This window comes from Chlorocebus sabaeus, chromosome 10, assembly GCF_047675955.1.
Source record: "Chlorocebus sabaeus isolate Y175 chromosome 10, mChlSab1.0.hap1, whole genome shotgun sequence".
Taxonomy (NCBI): Eukaryota; Metazoa; Chordata; class Mammalia; order Primates; family Cercopithecidae; genus Chlorocebus; species Chlorocebus sabaeus.
Window position 1 is genome coordinate 58,233,867 of NC_132913.1, and position 23,218 is coordinate 58,257,084.

General features: G+C 39.9%; 1 protein-coding gene across 1 annotated transcript in view; it reads left to right on the plus strand.

Annotated features, from left to right (window-relative positions):
- The first annotated feature begins 2,380 nt into the window (after positions 1 to 2,380).
- GORASP2 (golgi reassembly stacking protein 2) overlaps positions 2,381 to 23,218 on the plus strand; it is a 38,034-nt gene continuing 17,196 nt past the window's right edge. The window contains exons 1-4 of the mRNA XM_007965327.3: positions 2,381 to 2,682; positions 21,271 to 21,351; positions 22,474 to 22,677; positions 23,128 to 23,214. Coding sequence (XP_007963518.1) covers positions 2,620 to 2,682; positions 21,271 to 21,351; positions 22,474 to 22,677; positions 23,128 to 23,214 — 435 coding nt within the window. The 5' untranslated portion in view covers positions 2,381 to 2,619. The remainder of the gene's footprint in view (positions 2,683 to 21,270; positions 21,352 to 22,473; positions 22,678 to 23,127; positions 23,215 to 23,218) is intronic.

Consider the following 23,218-nt stretch of genomic DNA (forward strand, 5'->3'; position numbering starts at 1 on the left):
GTGAGACATTGTCTATGCAAAAAATCAAAAAAATTAGCTGGGTGTGGTAGCGCATGCCTGTAGTCTTAGCTACTCGGAAGACTGAGGTAGGGATGATTCTGAGCCCAGGAGGTGGAGGCTGCAGTGAGCTGTGATCACACTCCTGCATTGCAGCCTGGGAGACAGAGTGAAACCGGAAGGAAGGAAGGAAGGAAGGAAGGAAGGAAGGAAGGAAGGAAGGAAGGAAGGAAGGAAGGAAGGAAGGAAGGAGGGAGGGAGGGAGGGAGGGAGGGAGGGAGGGAGGGAGGGAGGAAGGAAGGAAAAAGAAAAACATGATCCTTGCTTTGAATGAATGGACCATAAATGGTAGAAGACAGACCTGTGATGATGACAGTGATGTTACAGAAATGAAGGAACTGTTTCATGGCGAGGAGAGAGTCACGCTGACCTTAAGGATAAATAAGTAAGATTTGAGATGGGACTTAAAGGATTGGGATTTTTTCAAAGTTAGGATTTTTGTAAGTGGAAAATATAAGGAAAGGCATTTCAGAAGTAGAGAATAACATGAATAAAATCAAGAAGGTAAGAAAGTAAATGGCTTGTGTGGAGAATAGCAAGCAGCCACTCATGAGGCTGAAACATACACTACAGCTCTAAGGAAGGCTAGACTTCCCCACGGACCACCAATGATCCACAGCCTGGGTTCTACAAGCCATGGCTACCATCAGACATATGGGAGACAACTGGTCCAAAAATTTTGACCACTGAACATGGCAACAGCTTCCATCATAAAGAGGGTTATAATTGCCAAGCAGAACAAGAACATTATAATTAGATCTAGTTCTTACATTTATTCTCTTGCACTAAATTTATTAAATTGTTGAATGAGCTGCTAGGCACTCTGGTAAATATCAAGAACATAAAGACAGCTCCACTACAGACCCTGTCCTTGAGGAGCCTAATAACTGGAGATTTCATTTATGGATTTATGGATTTATTAGGCCTTCTAAAAACCTGCTATTCACTTGTTGATAGCAAAGAAAATTATTTTTAAATTTTAAATAATATTTTCTTATTACAAAAGTACTTCATGAACATCAAAGAACATGCAACCAGCCAAAACAAAAAATAAAACATCTCTGTCACCACCCAGAGATCACCACCGTAACCCTTGGTTCATATTCTCCTCCCACATCTTCATATGCATACATACGTATTAATCTGTATTTTGAGGACATGTTTTTCATATTGTCTACAGACACATCCCATCTTGTAACCAGCTTTTTAAAAAGACAATAATTTCCACGTTTCCATGTGAATAACTACTCTTCTAATACTCAGTACATATTCAAATCTCTCCAAATGAACCAAAAATGTTCTTTACGCTTATTTCTCCAAGTTGGCCCCCAACTCAAGCCCTTACAGTGTGTCTCTTGGTTATATTCTTCGTGTTCCTTTTAATCTGGCATAGGCCCTTTCATAGGACTCTGACTCAATAAAGAGAACTGGCCAGCTGTCCTGAAGGAAGGCCCACTTCCTGTATTTGCCTGATTCCCTGTGATGTCATTTTACTTGCTCCTCAATTCCCCTTACATCCTGTAAACATCAAACTCAAGATGCCATAGAGGCAAGTTAACCACCTTGGACTAGAATACATCATGGGTGATAGCACATACTTTACATTGCATCACATAGGAATCCACATAATACCTGGTTGACGCACCACTAGTCCAACTGACCACAAGGCAACTGGGGGTTTCAGAGGGAGTACATGTAAGGGGCAAAAGCAGCAAAGGAATATGACAACGGAATAAGCATGAATACGACCTGGCTACCTGAAGGAGGTGGGACGGGGAACCGAGCAGTATTAGGTGGTGGAATGCCAGGGAAATCCAACCGTGCTTCCCACGCTGGCATCGCTCTGATTGTGACCAATCCTCTAATCTTATTCTCACAATTACGGAGGCAGAAAAAAAAAAAAAACCCAAACCAAAAAAGAAGTTGGTAGGTGACTCTGTGAGACTATTGTTTTATAAAGGGAGCGTTTCCTTTTATACAATTTAGCTGAGCAGATGCAGTATGCTCTGCTCATACTGTGCAGTGGCCCCACAGGGGGCCACTATTCCCCTCAGCTGTACAGTCTGGGAAAATACCTGTACACCCGGAGAACAGAGAGCTTGCTGTGTGTTGAGTTCGCTCCTGTTTATTAGCAGCTCTTTCCCTGCCTCTGGCCGCCAGGGGGACCTGCAACCTGTTCTTTCAGGCGAGCGGGAACGCGTCTGCATAAATCTGGCCCAATCCAGGGCCCCGTAGCAAGGCGCCAAAGCAGGGGGAAGCGCATTTCTGTTCTCTCGCGAGCACGACGCGGCACCTCCCAGCCCTTCTCCGGCCCTCCCTTTCCACCCTCCCGGCCCGCGCGCGCTCGGGCCCCTTCCAGTGGCTCGCGGCAGGTGGCGCTGTCTGCGGCGTCGCAGCGGCCCGGGCCGCAGCGGAGACGATCTCCCGGCGGGCTGTGCGGCCCGGCTCTCCGGCGGCAGCGAGTGCCACGTCCCAAGTGCTACGCGGAGGAGCAGAGCGGGCGGTGCGCGGGGGGCGGGAGCAGCGCGGATCCCGGCTCGGCCACACAGATCGCCCGCCGCCATGGGCTCCTCGCAGAGCGTCGAGATCCCAGGCGGGGGCACCGAAGGCTACCACGTTCTACGGGTAAGGGCTCCGACGGCGGCCGCGGAGCTGCGGGCTGGAGGTGGGGCCGGCCGCGGGGAGGCGGAGGCCCCCATGGGCTCCTTCACGGGGCAGCCAGGCCCGATCCCGCGAAGGAGAGGCTGTCGCGGGCGCTGCCTTGGCCGAGGCTGGTTCCGGAGGCCGCTGGCATCCCGCCTCCGCGGAGCGCCCTGTGCACGGGGTTCGCGGCTGTGGGAAGACGGGCTGGAGCTGGAGGCAGCTGCCGGCTACTCGGCCGGGGGGCGGCCCTAGGAAGGGGGGACAACCTTGCTCTTTTTCCGCACGGCCTTCTCTCTCTTCCACCCACCCTCGTTTTTGGCTTCCAAAGTTAGGAAGGGCGGGGAGGGAACGTTTCCAAAGTAGTGACTGTGAAGGCAGCCTTTGCGCTTTCCTAGGAGAGGGATCCTGACCCGCAGTCCGGAGGCGGGGCCTGCGGCGGCAGGTGTTAAATCACCTCGGCGCCGGCTGAGTGACTTGAAAGGCCAGCGGGGAAGGAGACGGAGATCGAAATGACCTGGAAGTAGGTTCGACGGACTTAAACAGACTTGATTTCGACAAGACTTCTCCTTTCCCGTGCCACTCCTGACCCTCCCAAACCTCCTTCTCAAGATTTCCTGGAGTGGGAACTTCCGTTCTGTTCCGACTGCTGAGGGTGTGGTTTAGATTGAGGTTTAGATCCACAGAGGTAAAGAGGTAGTGCAGAGGAAGGTTTTTTTTTTTTTTAATCTGAGTATATAAAGGAAAACAACCCTAGCTTAACTTCCAGGAGGCAGAGAAACATAATACCTCAAAAGGCGTCAGCTAAGCCCCTACCTATGAACGGCCTGGGCCTGGGTGGTACAAAGCATGTGGTCTTTTGCTCATGGAACCGGGCAACTTTAGAAGTAGCGTTGATGGTTGTGTGCTGTGACACCTGTGTGAGTGTTAACGTGAAGAACTGTCAACAGAGTGGCCGCAGCGTGTAGCGCCATTTAAGGGTGTAATAGTGTCACTCAATATTAGCTCCTCACAGGCAAGAACGTTTTCACTGAAAGTAAGAGAATGCACTTCCTGGTGCTACCTTCATTTCCTGCCCTGGGTCCCATGTTTTAGGTGAGACAACATTCTTAAATTGCCCAGCTGTCTAGGTGATAGGGCTGAGACAGATCATCTTTCTGATCTTCAGGATTATCGTATCTATTGCCTTTCCATTACACTAAAATTCCCTCCTCTAGCCATACTCTTGGTAGTAAAGGGTGATTTTTTTCCCCAGAAAGGAAAAGGGAGCCTATAAATAAACCGTATTATCTTCCTATCCCCTTCAGCTAACCAAACCCCCAAGAGCCACACTGAGAGAGGAAATGGAAGGAGAATTGTCAGTTCCCAAATGTGAGGTGAAAGCTGTGCTTTTCTTTGTGTTATCTGATCTGATTTTGAGTTCTCTACCCTGCGGTGTTATCCAGTATTACCAGCTGTTTCTCACAGTGTCCGATTGTGATCATGAATCCTTGGGGATTCGTGATGTTTTTATAATACATGCACTCAAGGAAACTCAGTAAAACACATGAATGTTAATAAGCAAAAAAAAAGTTGAATGTTTGAAAGAAAGCCATACACATCAAAAGGATTCCAACTTAATGACTACATTCCAACATAAAACAAGTTTGTATTTTCTTTATGTAAGTGCAGTCAAATAAATCAGCGTTCATACATATTCAGTAGTGCAGATGTGTTATTAATCTATAAATCTGATTTTTACACTAGGGACAACCTTAGTTACCAATCTGCATCTGGAGCATTAATGTTGCACATGATGAAGTAATTCTTATTTAGTTAGACTTTTATTAAAGAGAGCTTTAAAATAGTAATGATCTAGTTTAGGAGAATTTTGTGTCTGCGTTCCTAAGACCCTCTGCCCTTGATTCTGTAATTGGTTTCCTTATCTTTGTTTTTAGAGGGAAAAGTGCTGTGTTAAATCTTAACATACAAAAAGTCTTCCTTTCATTTGTTATCGCCTAGATGGACAGCGATATATTTCATTATTAGATTACCAAGCTTGTAAACTGGAGTAACTGTGGCAGGAAAATTTTGAATAAAATCACCCATATTCAACAAGTTCTAGAGTGATTTAATCAGAAGTTAGTTTTCTTGAATAACCAATTCCCTGGCCATTTCCTGGTTGTAGTAAAAACTTATATGATTGGGTTTTGAAATACCAATTATAATAACATTTATATCCACTGCTGTCTTTTGATTTTGTGAGTCCCTGTAATTCAGATAGATTGAACATTCCATTGTTTTCATTATTTTTCAATATCCATCTAAAAATCTTTAGGGGACAGCCTTGAAATGGATTCAGAAGTTCCGCTATGAGCAGTGTAGTTCCTTTTTATGTATTCTTTATGTATGAGTGCATATTTTCATGATTGGGATCATATTGTGTACCCAACTTCTTATCCCCACTCCAGAGGTAACCACTGTGGACAGTTTCTTACATAGCCTTTCAAATATATTTTATGCTTATAAAAAAGTCTCTTTGGCCGGGCGCAGTGGCTCACGCCTGTAATCCCCGCTTTGGAAGGCCAAAGTGGGCAGATCACCTGAGGTCAGTAGTTCGAGAACAGCCTGACCAACATGGTGAAACCCCATCTCTATTAAAAATATAAAAAATTAGCCGGGCATGGCGGTGCACACCTGTAATCCTAGCTACTTGAGAGGCTGAGGCAGGAGAATCACTTGAACCTGGGAGGCAGAGGTTGCAGTGAGCTGAGATCATGCCATTGCACTCCAGCCTGGGCAAAAAGAGTGAGACTTTGTTTCAAAAGAAAGAGTCTCTTCTCACATCGTTCTCTCTTTGTTTCTTTTTGTTACCTTGGAATCTTGGAATCATATGATCCATGCTGTTGCACACCTCAGTCTTCACAGTTGATGACCTATCTTAGCAGTCTTTCTGTAGTAGCAAGTCAAGATCTGCTTCATGCTTTCAGTTAGCTCATGGTAGTCTGTTGTACCATAGATTGGTTAAGGAGTACCTCCTGGTGTTGAACATTTGGTTTTCTAGTCTTCTTTTGTTATATGGACATATTTACAAACTTAAATCCTATGTTTTGTTTTCCCATAACATACATCCTTTTCCCCGATTACTGTATTGAATTTTAATGGTAGCTGTCTGTATAAATGTTGATTTTTCATGTTACTAAATAACTACATTGTTTTCTTATTATCAACATGTGTCCATTAGAGAACATTTGGATATGGTAATAAAGGACAGCAAAGAACCTGAATTACCTGTAATCCCACCATCTAAAGGCAAATACTGTTGAAGTATTTTTCTTAGTCCCCTTTTTTTCGTGGGCCTAACATCGCCCCTTAGCCATGTTTCACAAAGATTTTGAATGATATGACGTATTCAAGGACTATATTGCCAAAAGTTATCTTAAGAGGTTAACATTACAACCAAAATATCTAACAGCTGAGAAATTATTAAACAAATCAGGGCCTAACCACAGATAGAGTGCTATACATTCGCTCAAAATTGTGTTTCAAACACCCTGTGTATGTGCAGGTACATTTGAGTGCTCAGGAAAATAAAGCTGAAAGATAATAAACCAGGTTGTCTAAAAAATTATTAGTGGATGGTGACCTATTTTTTTTTTTAACTTTAATGTATTTTCGAGGATTTCTGAAGTGATCATTAAATACTTGTATAGTCACTCAAAGCGTAGATATACAAAATTACTTTTAAAAAAGAAATTGACTCCTAGTGGAGGATTTAACATTTTGTGTAGAAGTCTTTTAAAAAAAAAAAATAACATTTCAGATTCTCTTATACAGTGGGTCAGATTTGTGCTCACTATGAATGGCACTTTTATTTTGGTCCTCCAATCCTAATGTAAGGCGGGAAAAATGTTAGGGCTTCTCAGTTTTTGAAGTTATTGTAAGTTACTCCCTACGTGTGAACTATGTTTAATATCAAAATTTTGCCTACATTTTCCATTAATTATCCAGTGAACCCAACAAGACCATTTTCAAAATTAAAATTTTGGAGTGACCTCACAGATGCCTGTTATAGGACCTGCTTCTAAATTAAAATATTCATATTCTTTTCCACACTTACAAACTCTGAGATAGGGGATATCTGAGGGCATACTTTCTGAAGCAAGTATTCACACCAGTGTGGAGACATGGAAAATAGCATTTTCATTCTTTCTCATGCTTTCTTCTGGGAGAGATTTCGAGGTGATGGAAGGGTCATTGACATGTAGTGTGTCACCAGTGTAATAACAGGTTTTTATCTTCTGAGCCATTTGCTGCAGACTGGGCAGCATTTAGGTGTTCTTAGAGAAGCAAGTGACTGCAAGTGGAATTACTTCTATAGAAAATGCAATGCCTAGACCATACCTACTATCGTATGGAACTGCTCTTTTTAAATATTTTTTTCTATTTTGTCAGAGATGAGGTCTCCCAAAGGAACTGCTCTCTTTAAGTGGTGCCTAACTAACCTACATGCAATCCTGTTGCGATGGGATTTCAGTTTAGTACTTACTTTGAAAAAGTTAATTTCTGATACTCAATAGTCATTGTTTTCTTCTTTATTCTTCTAACATCGTCTTTTTCAAACTTTGAAACTCATGCCATCTTTTTGTTGTTGTTTTGAGACGGAGTTTCACTCTTGTTGCCCAGGCTGGAGTGCAATGGCGCGATCTCGGCTCACTGCAACCTCCCTAGTTCTCCTGCCTCGGGCCTCCCAAGTAGCTGGGATTACAGGCACCTGCCATCACGTCCAGCTAATTTTTGTATTTTTAGTAGAGTTGGGGTTTCACCATGTTGGCCAGGCTGTTCTCGAACTCCTGACCTCAAGTGATCCACCTGCCTCCACCTCCCAAAGTGCTGGGATTACAGGTGTGAGCCACCACGCCCGACCTCATGCCCTAACACAGAAATCTCACTCTGGCTCCTTTCTCACTCATTCTGGAAACAATGTGTAAAAAGAGAACAGTAGGTTTATTTAGTGTTGTTTTCTATATATAAAGTTATAATTGTGAAACTTGAAGAGTCTGACCCTGCCCCTAAAATTGATCTTTTTTTGAGACAGAGTCTGGCTCTGTTGCCAAGGCTGGAGTGCAGTGGCACAATCTCGGCTCACTGCAACCTCCGCCTTCCAAGTCCAAGCAATTCTCCTGCCTCGGTCTCTCTAGTGGCTGGGATTACAGGTGCCCGCGGCACCATGCCCGGCTAATTTTTGTATTTTTAGTAGAGACGGGCTTTCACCATATTGATCAGGCTGGTGTTGAATTGCTGACCTCAGCTGATCCATAGGCCTCGGCCTCCCAAAGTGCTGGAATTATAGGCGTGAACCACTGTGCCCAGCCCAAAATTAATCTTTTCTAATAAAAGGCCCAGAAGTTGTTTAATAAATATTCTTTAAAATTGCTTTCAAATGTAGGAATCAGGATATCTCCGTTTATTAAAACCATGGAATACAATGTATATAAACCTTGGGATACTTTTAGGAATTACATCATTGAACATCAACTTTTTCTAATATTAATAGGCCTTGAACAAATTAGTAGTTTCATGTTGTTTATATACACTTTTTTTTTTTTGGAGACAGAGTCTTGCTCTGTCACCCAGGCTGAAATGCAGTGGCGCGATCTCAGCTCATTGCAACCTCCACCACTCCAGTTCAAGCGATTCTTCTGCCTCAGCCTCCCAAGTAGCTGGGATTACAGGTGCCCACCACCACCCCCAACTAATTTTTGTGTTTTTAGTAGAGATGGGCTTTCACCCTGTTGGCCACGCTGCTCTAGAACTTCAGACCTCAAGTCATCTGCCTACCTCAGCCTCCCAACGTGTAGGGATTACAGGCGGGAGCCACTGCACCCCCAACCTCCCACCTTTTTTTTTTTTTTTTTTTTTTTTTTGAGACAGGGTCTCACTCTAGGCTGGAATTTAGTAGCACAGTCTCCACTGACTGCAGCCTCCACCTCCCAGGCTCAAGTAATCCTCCCCCATCTCAGCCTCCCCAGTAGCTGTGACTACAGGCACACACCACCATGCCCAGCTAATTTTTTGTATTTTTGGTAGAGATGAGGTTTTGCCATGTTGCCCAGGCTGCTCTCGAACTCCTGAGTTCAAGCAATCCACCCACCTCAGCCTCACAAAGTGCTGGGATTACAGGCATGAGACACCGCGCCCGGCCTTATATGCTTTCATATTTATGTGATGAGGTGTGTTTTAATGCCTGTACTATCATCCTCAGGATTCTCACTGGGGGAGATCTGCTGTTAGTAGTTAATTATGGTTTCAGTAAGTAGTAGAGTGTACAACACTGATTCTTCTGCCTTCTGGGTCAGATACTAGCAGGGGTTTTTAATAATTCCTCTACAAATTTTATAAAAATTGAGCTTAGAATAACCATTAACATCAGTGTGTTCATTTTGCTTACTTTAATATTCTACTGAAAGGATTATATATATTGATTGATTCACTAATAAAATATCAATGTAAACTAGGAAATACAAAGTTTGATATGTGCTTTAGAAACTGTGACTTTTTTATTTTCTTTCTTTTTTTGAAACAGGGTCTCTCTCTGTAGGATCTCACTCTGTCGCTATGGCTGGAGTGCTGTGGTGTGGTCATGGCCCATGGCAACCTTGAACTCCTGGGCTCAAGTAATCCTTTCATCTCAGCCTCCTGAGTAGCTTACAGGCATATGCTGCCATGCCCAGCCAACTTTTAAATTTTTTTGTAGAGCGATCTTTCTATGTTGCCCAGACTGGTCTTGAACTCCTGGGCTCAAGCGATCCTCTCGTATTGGCTTCTCAAAGTGTTGGTATTACAGGTATGAGCCACCACACCTGGTCCTAAGTAGTTACTTTGAGAGACTGTACATTTCCCTGTTGGCATTGCAAATAAATTTACTGTAGCATGAAGATAATTATTCTGGGGTTTTGTTCTCCCTCTTTTTTAAGCACCAATGAGAGATGGCTCAAGCACATTGTCAGAAATAAGGAAGCTTGAGCCAGGCACAGTGGTGTGCATCTGTAATCTCAGCTACTCCAATCAGGAGACTGAGGTGAGGTGGGGGCCCAAGAGTTTAAGACCACCCTGAAAACATAGTGAAATCCGGTCTCAATAAAAGCAAAATTGTTACTTGACCCAAAACTTTGAGGCTGCAGCGAGCTAGCCTCATGCCACTGCACTCCAGCCTGGGTAACAGAGCAGCGTCTCTAAAATTAATTAATTTGTTAATTTTTTTTAAAAAAATTTAAGGCTGGGTGTGGTGGCTCATGCCTGTAATCCCAGCACTTTGGGAGGCTGAGGTGGATGGATCACCTGAGGTCAGGAGTTCAAGACCAGTCTGGCCAACATGGTGAAACCCCCTCTCTACTAAAAATACAAAACTTAGACAGGTGTGTTGGCGCATTCCTGTAGTCCCAGCTACTTGGAAGGCTGAGGCAGGAGAATCGCTTGAACGCTGGAGGTGGAGGTTGCAGTGAGCTGAGATGGTACCACTGAACTCCAGCCTGGGCGACAGAGTGAGACTCCATCCCCCCAGGGGAAAAAAAAAAAAAAAAAAAAATAGAGACCCGGTTTTGCTCTGTTGCCCAGGCTGGAGTGCAGTGTCACAGTCGCAGCTCACCGCGGCCTCGACTTCACAGGCTCAAGCAATTCTCCCTCCCTGGTCTTCCAAGTAGTTGGGACTACAGGTGCATACCACCACATCTGGCTGATTTTTTTGAAGGGACAAGGTCTCAAACTCCTGGGCTCAAATGATCCTCTTGCTTTAGCCTCCCAAAGTGCTGGTACTATAGCTGTGAGCCACATCCTTGCCCTAATTAGTTAATTAAAAGTAAAATCCAGGCTTTGTGGCATGTGCCTGTAGTCCCAGGACTCAGGAAGCTGAGGTGGGAGGATTGCTTGAGCTCAGGAGTTCAAGAGTAGCCTTAGCAAAATATTGAGAGCTTGAGAAAGAAAAAGAAAGAAAGAGAGAGGGAAGGAGTGAAGGGAAAGAGGGAATGAAGGGAGGGAGGGAAACAAAGGAGGACGCACCTGGTACAGTGACTCTTATCTGTAATCCCCACACTTTGGGAGGCTGAGGCAGCGGATTGCTTGAAGCCAGGAGTTCGAGATCAGCCTGGACAGTAAAGTGAGACCCTGTCTCTAAAAAAAAAATAAAGACAGAAGGAAAGAATCTTGTTATCTTTGTGGACATGAGTACATTGAGAAATTATCATAGTCAACCACCAGAGACCACCTTTGGGAACTGGATTCTAGTGCCAGCTCTATCACTTCATTCTATTTCCTTGAGCAACCCTTTGAAATGCTTTGAAAAGCTTCAGTCTTTGTATCTGAAAAGTGTGGATAATAGCAGAGCCACTTCCACCTTTTCCACTGAAAAACACGTTAGATACTGTGTATGAAAATAATGAAAACAATTGAGCATTATTAAATCTCTTTCTTAACACTACCTCCTTGATTATCATGTGAATTAAATGAGATATTTCATGTAAAGCACTAACTTAGAATGTGGAATATAATAAGGATTCAAATGTTTGGTGACGCCTTTATTACTAGCATTTGCATTATTGTGTAGAACCAGTATTGTGGCAATACTAGCTAAAATATACTACTGTAGTTGTCAACATTTTTAGTATTTTTGTTTAATTAAGCAACCGTTACTTTTTGTCTGTGTACCTAACCTGTACTTTGCTGCTGTTTAAAACGTAAGTTTGAGGTCAAATCTGACCCATTAATTTTAGTCATCTAGGCACACACACAAATGGTGCCTGTTAATTTCCTCCTATCCTCATTTTTAAGGAAATTATTTTTTAATTTTAAACGGGGAGTGCCAGTGTCCTTTTCATTGCATTGCTACAGTGTTACTAGACACATTAATTAAAATGGCTGAAAGAATCTGTGTAATTAAAATGATCTTGCTGTATTTGATTTTCTTCATTGTAGAACCTATAGATAGCTTAGCAACAGTTAGACTTATTTCGTGGTGGGTCATTCAGGCTTACAGATTACCTCCTTAGCCTCCTCATTTTTGCAGTTAAAGAAAAGAAGTGCAGACCTGTAATCCCAGCACTTTGGGAGGCCGAGGTGGTGATCACCTGAGGTCAGGAATTTGAGTCCAGCCTGGCCAACATGGTGAAACCTCGTCTCTGCTAAGAAATACAGAAACTTAGCCAGGCATGTTGGTGGGTGCTGTAATCCCAGCTACTTGGGAGGCTGAGGCAGGAGAATCACTTGAACCCAGGAGGCAGAGGTTGCTGTGAGCTGAGATTGCGCCACTGCACTCCGTCCTGGGCAACAAGAGGGAAACTCCGTCTCAAAAAAAGAAAAGAAGCACAGAGAAGTTAATCTGATTTGCCCAAGGTCACACAGCAAGTTTTCTTTCCCTAGGAAACAAATCCCTAAGTTATTTGAAGAATATAAAATGCGTTAAGAAGTTGTCAGAGTTTTTGCTTCTTTTAGAGCAGAGTTCAATTTCTTCTAATGTTATTTTTCTAATGTACAGATCTTTTCTGGAAAACCATTATGCAATAATGAGTTTTTATTTCCTTTTAGTTGCCATTACAATTTTATTTTAAACTGCTTGCATGTTAAAAATTATGTTAGGGTTAGTGTCAGGAGAACATGCACTTTGCTTTGTTTGTGAAGAATGTGGGAAGACAATGTTTTAGCAGGTGAGGCTTGAACTCTCCCAGTCTACTGCAAAGTTATTTACCACACATTTGTGTCAAGACCCAAATAAGGAAACTTACCCATTTGCAGACATAGAAAACAGTACTCTCTCCTTATCCACAGTTTGACTTTCTGTGGTTTCAGTTACCTTTGGTTAACTGAGGTCCAAAAACATCAGATGGAAAATTCCAGAAATAAACAGCTCATAAGTGGTAGATTGCTCTATTATTAGTTATTGTTGTTAATCTCTTACTGTGCCTAGCTTATAAATTAAAGTTTATCATAAGTATTTGCATATGGGAAAAAATATAGTACATTATATGTAGGGTTTGGTACTCTGCAGTTTCAAGCATCCATGGGGAGTCCTGGAACATATCCCCTGTGGATAACGGGGACTACTATAGTTCCCTCACCCTTCCCTACTAAAAAAATGCCTATTATAACTCCGGAGGATTTAGGATTTCTTTTTATTATATCATATTCCCTGATCTTTTCCCATCATTTTGAACACCTGCACACACATATAGTGCATGAGGATTTATGTTTATAGTTGAGGTGGGTCATCATTTAAGTATTGCTTGGATTGAATTTATTTTCTAGTCTTGTTTAACATCTGTACTGTTTTTAAAAGCAGTACAGGAGGGAGGGTGTTAGAGGAGATGATGGTATAGATAGTCATTCAGTGGGGCTTATCTACATTTTGTGTGTGGAAAAGGAATATATGCTGCAGTAATAAAAAGGAGACAGTTATACATTCTAGTAAGCTGATTTTATGATAACATTTTCATTGTTAGAAAACTTAAGGAAGATAATTTGCATATCAGCCAGAAACGTGGATAAGTGTGTCTTTGTATATCATCCAGTGAAATATGTAGTCTGGTGGTATCCTGTATGCTGCAAGTTGCCTTGTGGTTTCCTTTCTTTGTTACTTTAAGGTAGAAGGTCTGTATACCTCAGCTGAGAGTATGTAAGTCAATAGACCAATGCAGTTGGGAGAATGCCGCCTGACGCCCAAGTCCACCCAAACACTTCTTCCCTCTTACTCTGCCATTCCTCCCTCCCCCAAGTGAAGAATTGAGAGAAAGACGTTAATGTGAAATGATCCAAACCTAGCATAAGTAGTAGTATTTGAACACTCTTAATCCTGGAAGAAGAGATGGATGCTTCACTGGAAAGCAATAGTTAGGTCTGTGTGGTAAAAGAAAACTTTAGGCTAAATCTGGTAAAACTTTTAATGATCTGGGATCAGAAGTGGAGGGAAAAGTCAAGAAGTTAACTGCCTTTTGTTTTTTCTTTTTTTTTAACCTGGAACTTGATGGAGCAAAAGTGTTAATGGTATCTTGTAGGACAGCTTTTCCTAACTTTATTTTTATTGTAGCTCAAAGCAAAAAATGTATTTTCCATTGCAACTAGTACATACTACATTTCATGAAGAATATAGGCCTTTATTATATCATGAATTTTTGACAAATTTTCTATTATGATACTGTGTTTTGATACTTGTCTTTTGTGACACACTAAATTGATTTCAGAACCTACTGAAATCATCCACTGTAGTTGAATGACACCACTTTAGGGATTATTTCTATAAAGTTGGTGATTAAAAAATCCAGCTTCTAATCATTGATGCAAATTTCTTTTTATGTAATAAAGATGCCCCTTTACTGTGCAGTTTCATCATAAACTTCTCATTTTTGCTTGTTGAGGGTAAAAACTGTCTAACAAATATCATGTTTATTGCAGCTGTTTTTCTAGAGTGTTAGGAGAGAAGCATTTCTTTCACACTGCTGTGATTTTTATTTTGTAAGCTAACCTGAGAAGTTTGAACCTTACAACTGCCAGTTAGTGTGTTCATAATTTCTTCTACCTGTCCATGTTTTGGTAATATATCTTTTTATAATAATTATTTTGTAAGCATAATTGCTCTTTAGTATTTTCAGCTGCTTTATTATGTTTCTTAATTGAGCAAAGTAAATCATGTGGCCCTAAGAAGAACTGGAAAAAAGGGCATTGGAAAAAGAGCAACCTCAATATACTTGTTTTGATACAGGGAGCATCTCTTAAGACTTTATATTAAAAGAGTACACACAAGTATATAGCTTTGTGAATTTTCACAAACAACACACTTACTGTAACCAGCCTCTTATCCCTTTCCAGTGACATCCTGCACAACCCCCACCTCCACAGGATGAATACTATCCTGATTTCTAACAGCATAGGTTAGTTTGGGCTGTTGTTCTTTGTATAAGGGGAACCACGTGCTACGTACTCATTTGTGTCTGGCTTCTTTTGCTCAGATATTGCTTGTGAAATTTATTCATGTGTATTATTGTAGACCTTTCATGTCATTAATGTATTTGGTGCCATTGAGATAATATGCCAATATTTATTAACCTGTTGATGGGCATTTTTGTAGTTTTCAGTTTGGGACTTTTATAAATAGTAGTACTATGAACAGCATAGTGTATTTCTTTTAGAGAACATATGTATACCCATTTCTGTTGGGTATATACTTAAGACTGGAATATACGGTCAAAAGGTGTGCATATTTTCAATATTAATAGATATTGCCAAGTCATTTACTAGTTTGCATTCTAACCAGCAGTAATTGAGGTTTCTAAATGTCCTACATCCTCACTCACACTTAATATTTTTCATCTTTTTAATTTCGGTCATTCTGATAGGTGTGTAGTAGCCTTGTGGTTTTAATTTGCATTTCCTTGATGACCGTTGAAGTTGAGCACATTTTCATATTTCTTGATTACTTCAGTATCCTATTTTGTTTAGTGTTTGCTAAAATCTTTCCCAATTTCTCTACTGGGCTGTCTTTTTTCTGTTTTAAGCAACTTTATTGTGATAAAAGCTACATACCAGAAAGTTCAGACTTTTAAAGTATACAATTTGGTGGCTTTTTAATATGTTCGTAGAGTTGTACAACCATCACCACTGCCTAATTCCAGAAACTGTTTATTACTCCGGAAAGAAACCTGTATGTATTAGTAGCCATTCCCCCATTCTTCCACCCACTACCCCTCATAACAACTAATCTGCTTTCTGTCTCTATAGATTTGTCTATTATGACATTTCATATTAATGGAATCAATATGTAGTCTTCTGTGACTAACTTCTCTCACTTAGTGTTAATGTTTTCAAGATTTTTCCATGTCATAGCGTGCATTAGTACTTCATCCTTTCTTATGGATATACCACATCTTATTTATTCATTTATCAGTTGGGGGACATTTGGGCTGTTTCTACGTTAGGGATGTTATGAATAATGCTGCTATGAAATTTGTGTACAGGTTTTTGCATGAAGATACATTTTCATTTTGCTTGGTTGTTTGTATACCTGGAGTGGAATTGCTGGATCATTTGATAACTTTGTGTGTAACACTTTGAGGATCTGCCAAACTGTTTTTCATAGCAGCTACACCATTCCCACCAGCAAATGTATGAGTGTTCCATTTTTTCCACATCCTTGCCAATGCTTGTTACTTTCTTTTCAATTGTAGTCATTCCAGTGGAAAAGAAATTATATCTTGTGGTTTTATCGTCCATCTTTCTTAATGCTTTACAGCAGTTCAAGATTTGTTCTGGATACAGATCCTTTGTTGGATATGTATTATATCTTTTTACTTTCTTAATTATACCTTTTGATGAGCAGAAGTTCTTAGTGTAGTTCACTTTATCAATTTATTTTAGTTTATGGTTAGTGCATTTTGTGTCCAGTTTATTCTGCAAACTTGAAGATATTCTCTTACGTTTTTCTCTACAGGGTTTATTGTTTTACCCTTGACCTTTAGATCTACCATCCATCTGGAATTGATTTGTGGGAGGCAACATTTGAAAAAATGGTTTGTCTCTCTTTCCTGCTAACATTTTTACAAGTCTTATTTTTTCTTTTTAAGAGTAAAAGGTATTTAATATGGTTGCAAAAATAATGATGTGTCCAGGAATTGGTTAGCTATAAAGATTTACCCTCAGATGGCGATTGCAGAGTCAGGAGGATGAGGTTAAGATTTCTTGGCCTTCTATCATAGGCTTGAGACTTAACTAGGCATTTCATAAACTTAACTCATCGAATCTTTACAACATTCTTGTGAAGTAGATGGCGTTATCCCTTACTTGCAAATGAGAAAATTGAGGCCCAGAGTGGTAAGTAAACTTTACCAAGCTCACACAGCTCATAAGTGGACAAAATCATGGCTTAAAACCAACTCAGTCTGGCTCTGAAAGTCTATTATTTTTTCACTGTATATAATCTTATAAAATCTTATTTATTTGTGAGATGAAGTCTTGCTCTGTCGCCCAGGCTGGAGTGCAGTGGCGTGATCATGACTCACTGTAGTCTTGACCTCCTGGGCTCGAGCAATCCTCCCACCTTAGCTTCCTGAGTAGCTGGTACTACAGGCATGTGCCACTATGCCTGGCTAATTTTTAAAAAAATGCTTGTAGAGACAGTCTCACTTTGTTGCCCAAGCTGGTTTTGAACTCCTAGCCTCAGAAGATCCTCTTACCTCTGCCTCCCAAAGTGCTGGGATAACAAGTGTGGGCCGCCATGCCTGGCCTTAATTATTAAATTTACAAATTTAACCTGTTCATCGTAAATTGCTTTGATATTTGGCCCAGTAATAAATGTTAAATGGTCTGTGGAGCCAAGTATATATAGACTTTTAGTTAAGATGACTTGAAGAAAGCAGAAGATAAATTAATAATCAGGAGCTCTCATAGGGGATAGAAAGTATTGAAGTGGTAATCTGATGCTTGAGAGATTAGGTGCCAGGAGATTCTTGTCAGTGGATAACACTGCAAGAGAAACTTGTGTCAGTGTTTGGTTTGCTATGTTGTAGATCATATTTTCCATGCTACAAAATATAGGAAATTTCCTTTAGGTATATTAGGGTCAAAGAGAGCATTTTTCTAGGGCACCCTCTGCTGACTTCCTAGCAGTAATTAAGATACCTACCTGACGTAATTGTACAGATACTAATGATGTGAATAAATTAAGGAAAGAAGTTAATTTCAAGGGCCATTAGAAACAGAGGAAATCGATGTTAGTAACAAATGAAATAGAAAAATAGAGCTAGGGAAAGGATCAAGTTTATTTTAGAATTCAAAGTTAGCTATTGAATTCTTTTTGAATTATAGGAAAAATACTTCTGATATTGGAAAATTTCCATTTCAGACAAATAGTTTAAGCTTTATACTGTAAAGTTTATACTTTAAACTTTATAAGGGTGGCCTGATAAGAATCAGCATGTAGGGTCAGCTTTCTAAATGAGTGATTACGTTATAAAAGTGCTGTCTTTGGCCCTTTATAACTAAAAGGTAAACTTCTGGCAGTTTTAGTGGCAAAGTCTGAAATTGATCAGTGACCTAGTTGGGTTCTAGATAAAATGCTATTAATAGTTCTTTGGAAACATTCAGATTCAGAGAATTAGATGATTAGATGTGGACTTTATTAGATGAGAAACTCCACTCTGAGGAGGCGCCTAAGGATCTGTGCTGTTCATCCCCTTTCACACCTGAGGCCTTTCACATCTAATTGATAACCAACTAATAGGCATTTCACATCTAGTTAATCTGACTTTGTCCCAAATAGCTGTGACTTGACCTCACTTTTCTTGTGACTCCAGGCAGCCACTTCTTTACCTTTCAGAGTTGCCATTTGAGAAGAACTATGCTATTTTGAGGCCTAGACATTTTATTTGATAACATGTAGAATATGAAATAACTCCCATAGAAAACTGAGTATACAGCAACTAAAAACTGGGTATGGTGACTTGCTTTGGGATCCTAGTGCTTTGGGAGGCTGAGATGGGAGGATCGCTTGAGACTAGGAGTTTGAGACCTGCCTTGGCAACATAGCAAGACCCCCATCTCTTCAAAAAGTTAAAAAATTAGCTGAACATGGTGGTGCACTAGAAAAAATGTAAAAATTAGCTGGGCATGGTGGTGCACACATGTAGTGCTAGCTACTTGGGAGGCCGGGAGTAAGCTATGAATGCACCAGTGCACTACAGCCTGAGCGACAGAGTGGGACCCTGTCTCAAAAAAAAAAAAAAGAAACTGAAGACATTTAATAAATACCTTTGATATTTAACTTATTTAATTTACAAAAATGATTTGGTCCCAAATTTGCAGGAAAACATAAAAACATGATCAAACAGTTTTAGGGAGTTAGACATTGAACTGTCTATATAGGGCAACTATTCTTTACTGTAACAAAAGAAGAATATCAAGTTTTACTTCTTCTGAGACAATACTATAATTTGGCTTAAAATAATAAAAGGTAACAACATTAAGAGGTAATGAACAATTCTGATTGACACTGGTATTAGAGGGATGTATTTTAGGAACAATCTGGGTTCCATTTTGAAAGTATTAAAATGACTTGTTACTGTATAAATAGCTGTAGCTTTGTGTATGGTTAAATGTATCTGTCATTTGCTGTTGTTATTTGCAAAACTGACTATAGAACTATTTGGACTATTATAGAAAATCAACCTATAAATATCAGTGCAAACTTTTGTTCTTGTGGAATAGGTTTTGTTTGTTTGTTTGTTTGTTTCCTATTTTGTTTTGTTTTGAGACAGGGTTTCACCCTGTCGCCTATGCCGGAGTGCAGTGGTACAACCTAGACTCACTCATCACAGCCTCAACCTCCTGGGTGCAAGTGATCCTCCCAGCTCAGCCTTCCAGGTAGCTGAGACTACAGAAGCACACCCTGATACCCGGCTAATTTTTTTGTAGAAACAGGGGTCTCCCTATATTACCCAGGCTGGTCTCAAACTCCTGGACTCCAATCCTCCTGCCTCGGCCTCCCAAAGTGCTGGGATTATAGACATGAGCCACTGCGCCTGGCCATGGAATAGTTTTGACAGCACTTAATAATATCAAGCAGAATAAAAATTCCTTAGACAGGAAAATATTTTGGAAAAAAAATGCAGAATGGATTATATTTGTTTTTTGCTTTTTTGTCATGTTTCTGTTACTAGCTACTAACATTTTACTACTGTACATTTTGAAAATTTGACAGTCCATTATCAAATATGGGATGATAAACATTTGATTTATTGAGAAGCTAAGTAATCTTTTTCATTCTATGAACTTATGAATTATATTAAAAGTAATCTCACTCTTTCATTTAAAGGCCAATAAATGTAGCTCTACTCCTTCTTTCTAGCCTTCTGTTGGACTAATAGTTTCAGGATGGACTTTCAGCCGGGTGCAGTGGCTCACACCTGTAATCCCAACACACTGGGAGGCCGAGGAGGGCAGATCACTCGAGGCCAGGAGTTTGAGATCAACCTGGCCAACATGGTGAAACCCTGCCTCTACCAAAAAAAAAAAAAAAAAGAAATTAGGCTGCTGTGGTGGTGCCCACCTGTAATCCCAGCTACTTGGGAAGCTGAGGCACAAGAATCACTTGAACCCGGGAGGTGGAGGTTGCAATGAGCCGAGATTGTGCCACTACACTCCAGCCTGGGCAGCAGAGTAAGACTCATGTCTCAAAAAATAAAAATAAAAAAGATGGATTTTTGAGTTTCACTTCCACCATTAGGCAGCTACGGAATCATAAGCAAGACACGGTATTTTTTTTTTAACCTATCAAATGAAAGAATTGCACAAAATCCATGGTTTTTAAACCTTCTTGGAGTCATGGAGAAATCCTTTGAGAATCTAATGAAAGCCAGCAATATTTACACCCTGAAAACTGCTTATCCATATAAAAGATTGTGTGTAATTTCAGGAGCTGTAGTATTCTCTAAAGCCATCCACGGACCTCAATTTAAGATCCCTGGATTAGAGGATTTCTGGGTTAATCCTAGTTTTCAAAGTTTATAATTTCTGTCCACTACCCTGTCATCTAGCTACACATGCTATGATCCTCATTCTTCAGACTCCTGCTTCAGGTGTTTGCTCATATTGTTTTGTCCATTTTCAGATGTCCTTCCTACCCCCTTGACTATCTTTACCTTTGAATGTTCTACCCTCTTTTTAAACCACAATTCATTGTCACTTTTTATGTCTGAAGCTTCTTCTTTCCCTTAGAACCTTATACCAAATAGTCCTTAGCCTGTTTGGTCTTACATTATAGTGATTAGAGGGCTGTGTATGCATTGCCCCTTCCTCTTCTCACCTATTCCTCAACAGATTATAAATGTCTTGACATAGGTGACTCTGTGCCTATATTCACTTTGTAACTGAGTGGTGCCTTACTACTAGTAGTCAAGGAATAATTGCTTGAATTTGTCGCTTAATTGTAGTGACTGTCTGCTGTGTCCCCTAATTGCTGAGAGGATTAGCCCCTTTCTCCCCAAAAAAAGGAGAAAGTGGTATGGAAATAGAACCACAGAGGGAAAACCTCGTATAGAAGATGAACTAGGCCCGGTGCAGTGGCTCACGCCTGTAATCCCAGCACTTTGGGAGGTTGAGGCGGGTGGATCGCTGGAGCCCAGGAGTTCAAAACCAGCCTGGGCAATAAGGCGAAACCCTGTCTCTACAAAAAATACAAAAATTAGTCGGACATGGTGGTGTGCGCCTATAGTCATCCCAGGTACTCGGGAGGCTGAGGCATGAGAATCGCTTGAATCGGGAGGCAGAGGTTGCAGTGAACCGAGATTGTGCCACTGCACTCCAGCCTGGGCAACACAGGTAGAGTCTATCTCAAAGAAATAAAATAAAAATATAAATAGAAGATGAACTTAAAGAAAGGGTAGAGTTTAGGGACCTGGACAGGCATTATTGGGGAGAGATGAAGAGAAATGAGAGAAGTAGCGTATACTATATTTCATTATTAATGAAATTGGTCTATTTTTACTGAAAAGAGATACTCGGCTTACAATTTTCACCTAAGCTTTACATTTTTTATTTTTGTTGTTTTTGTTTCCGCAGGTACAAGAAAATTCCCCAGGACACAGAGCTGGATTGGAGCCTTTCTTTGATTTTATTGTTTCTATTAATGGTTCAAGATTAGTAAGTTCAACTTTTTGTAGTTTTGTCTATAGTATTTGTAATCTCTCAAAAATGGAATTTTTCAGATGATCTGAGATGGGTGTTTATTAGTTACAATCATTCTGTATAGTATGATGCCAGTTTATAGAAATAATCATGTATTAAAAACATTGAAATATCTAGAATATTATACCTTATGCTCCACTGATTATCTTAGGGAAGTCTCCAGAATCAGTGGAGTCTTTTATATGTTAAATATTTAATTTTCATAAGCAGAAAGAAATAAGATGTAAAAGATTACTTTTTAAAGATGTCAGACTTCTGTTGGTTATTGACGAATTAGTAGAATCTCATTCTCATCTCATTCTCTCAAATTGTCAGTTCTCTTGGTGCTAAGTTTCACAATATACAAATAATGCTATTAGAACCAGACAGAGAGACATGCTCCAAAGTACAAAATTAAAACCACTTTTTATACCTTTTTTAGAATTTACCCATAATAAAGTTTTAAGATAAGGAAATTACATAATCTCAGCAAATTCTTAGGACAGTAGCCACTTGGTTTAATTTTTCATAACAGTCTGAAGTTTTTGTTCATTACTTATAACATCTCTGACATACAAATAAAGGCCAGATGTTGGCCTTTATTTATATGTCATCTGGCCTTTATTTATGAAATGAAATACTTAATATACTGTTTCTACTTTCTTTTCTATCCATCTCTTAATAAATAATAAAGTATGTAGTTAGAAATAGAGTCCAAAATTAAACGTTAACCCCAGTAAATGTTTTAGATTTTTATAATCAAAGTCATCACAACTTCGTTAGTAATGTGACTTTTTATGGCATATTTTGTTTTTACACATTGAAGCCCTAGATCATTCTAAATAATGTTGGGTTTCAAATTCCATAATCCATAGTGAGCTATTAGAAAATAGTCAGTTTCAAGTTGTTGCTAATATAAGAGTTGTTCTTAATTTCGTGACATTCCTTTTACATAGAGGAAAATTTAAATGTTGGTGAAACCTTTGTTGAATGTTTTATTTATGTTGATTATTAATATTACTCTTATAGGGCCATAGGATGCTTAAGCTAACATTAAATTTTTATTTACTAAGGAATGTGATTTCTATATGTTCACAGAATAAAGACAATGACACTCTTAAGGATCTGCTGAAAGCAAACGTTGAAAAGCCTGTAAAAATGCTTATCTATAGCAGCAAAACGTTGGAGCTGCGAGAGACCTCAGTCACACCAAGTAACCTGTGGGGCGGCCAGGGCTTATTGGGAGTGAGCATTCGTTTCTGCAGCTTTGATGGGGCAAATGAAAATGTTTGGCATGTGTTGGTAGGTATCAACTGTGAACTGTTACTGGAGGTTCATGAAGCAGTGTGGAAAGATGTTTTAACAATGGTTGTTTCTGGCTTAATAAGATTATAAGGATATTATTATTAGGCAATTTTTACCAAAAATCAGCATTCATTGCTTTTTAAATGTGGAACAATTTTTTTTAAGTTGAGGAAGAGAAGGAAATGTAGAAGTTCAAGAACTTTTTCTAATGATTTATTCATTATGAGATGTGTTAGAGTAGATAGCTACAAAAATATTTTAAATATTAAATATTATTTAATTTTTTTGCTCAGAAATTTAAAATATATTCTGTAGTTTCTGACATATGACACATCTCTAGCAAGATAGAAGTATACAGATTTAAAAAATCAATATAATTAAAAATTGTGACTAAACCTTGGAAGATTATATATGTTAATTTTAGGGTATGTGTTTGTGTCATTCTAGGAAGTGGAATCAAATTCTCCTGCAGCACTGGCAGGTCTTAGACCACACAGTGATTATATCATTGGAGCAGATACAGTCATGAATGAGGTAA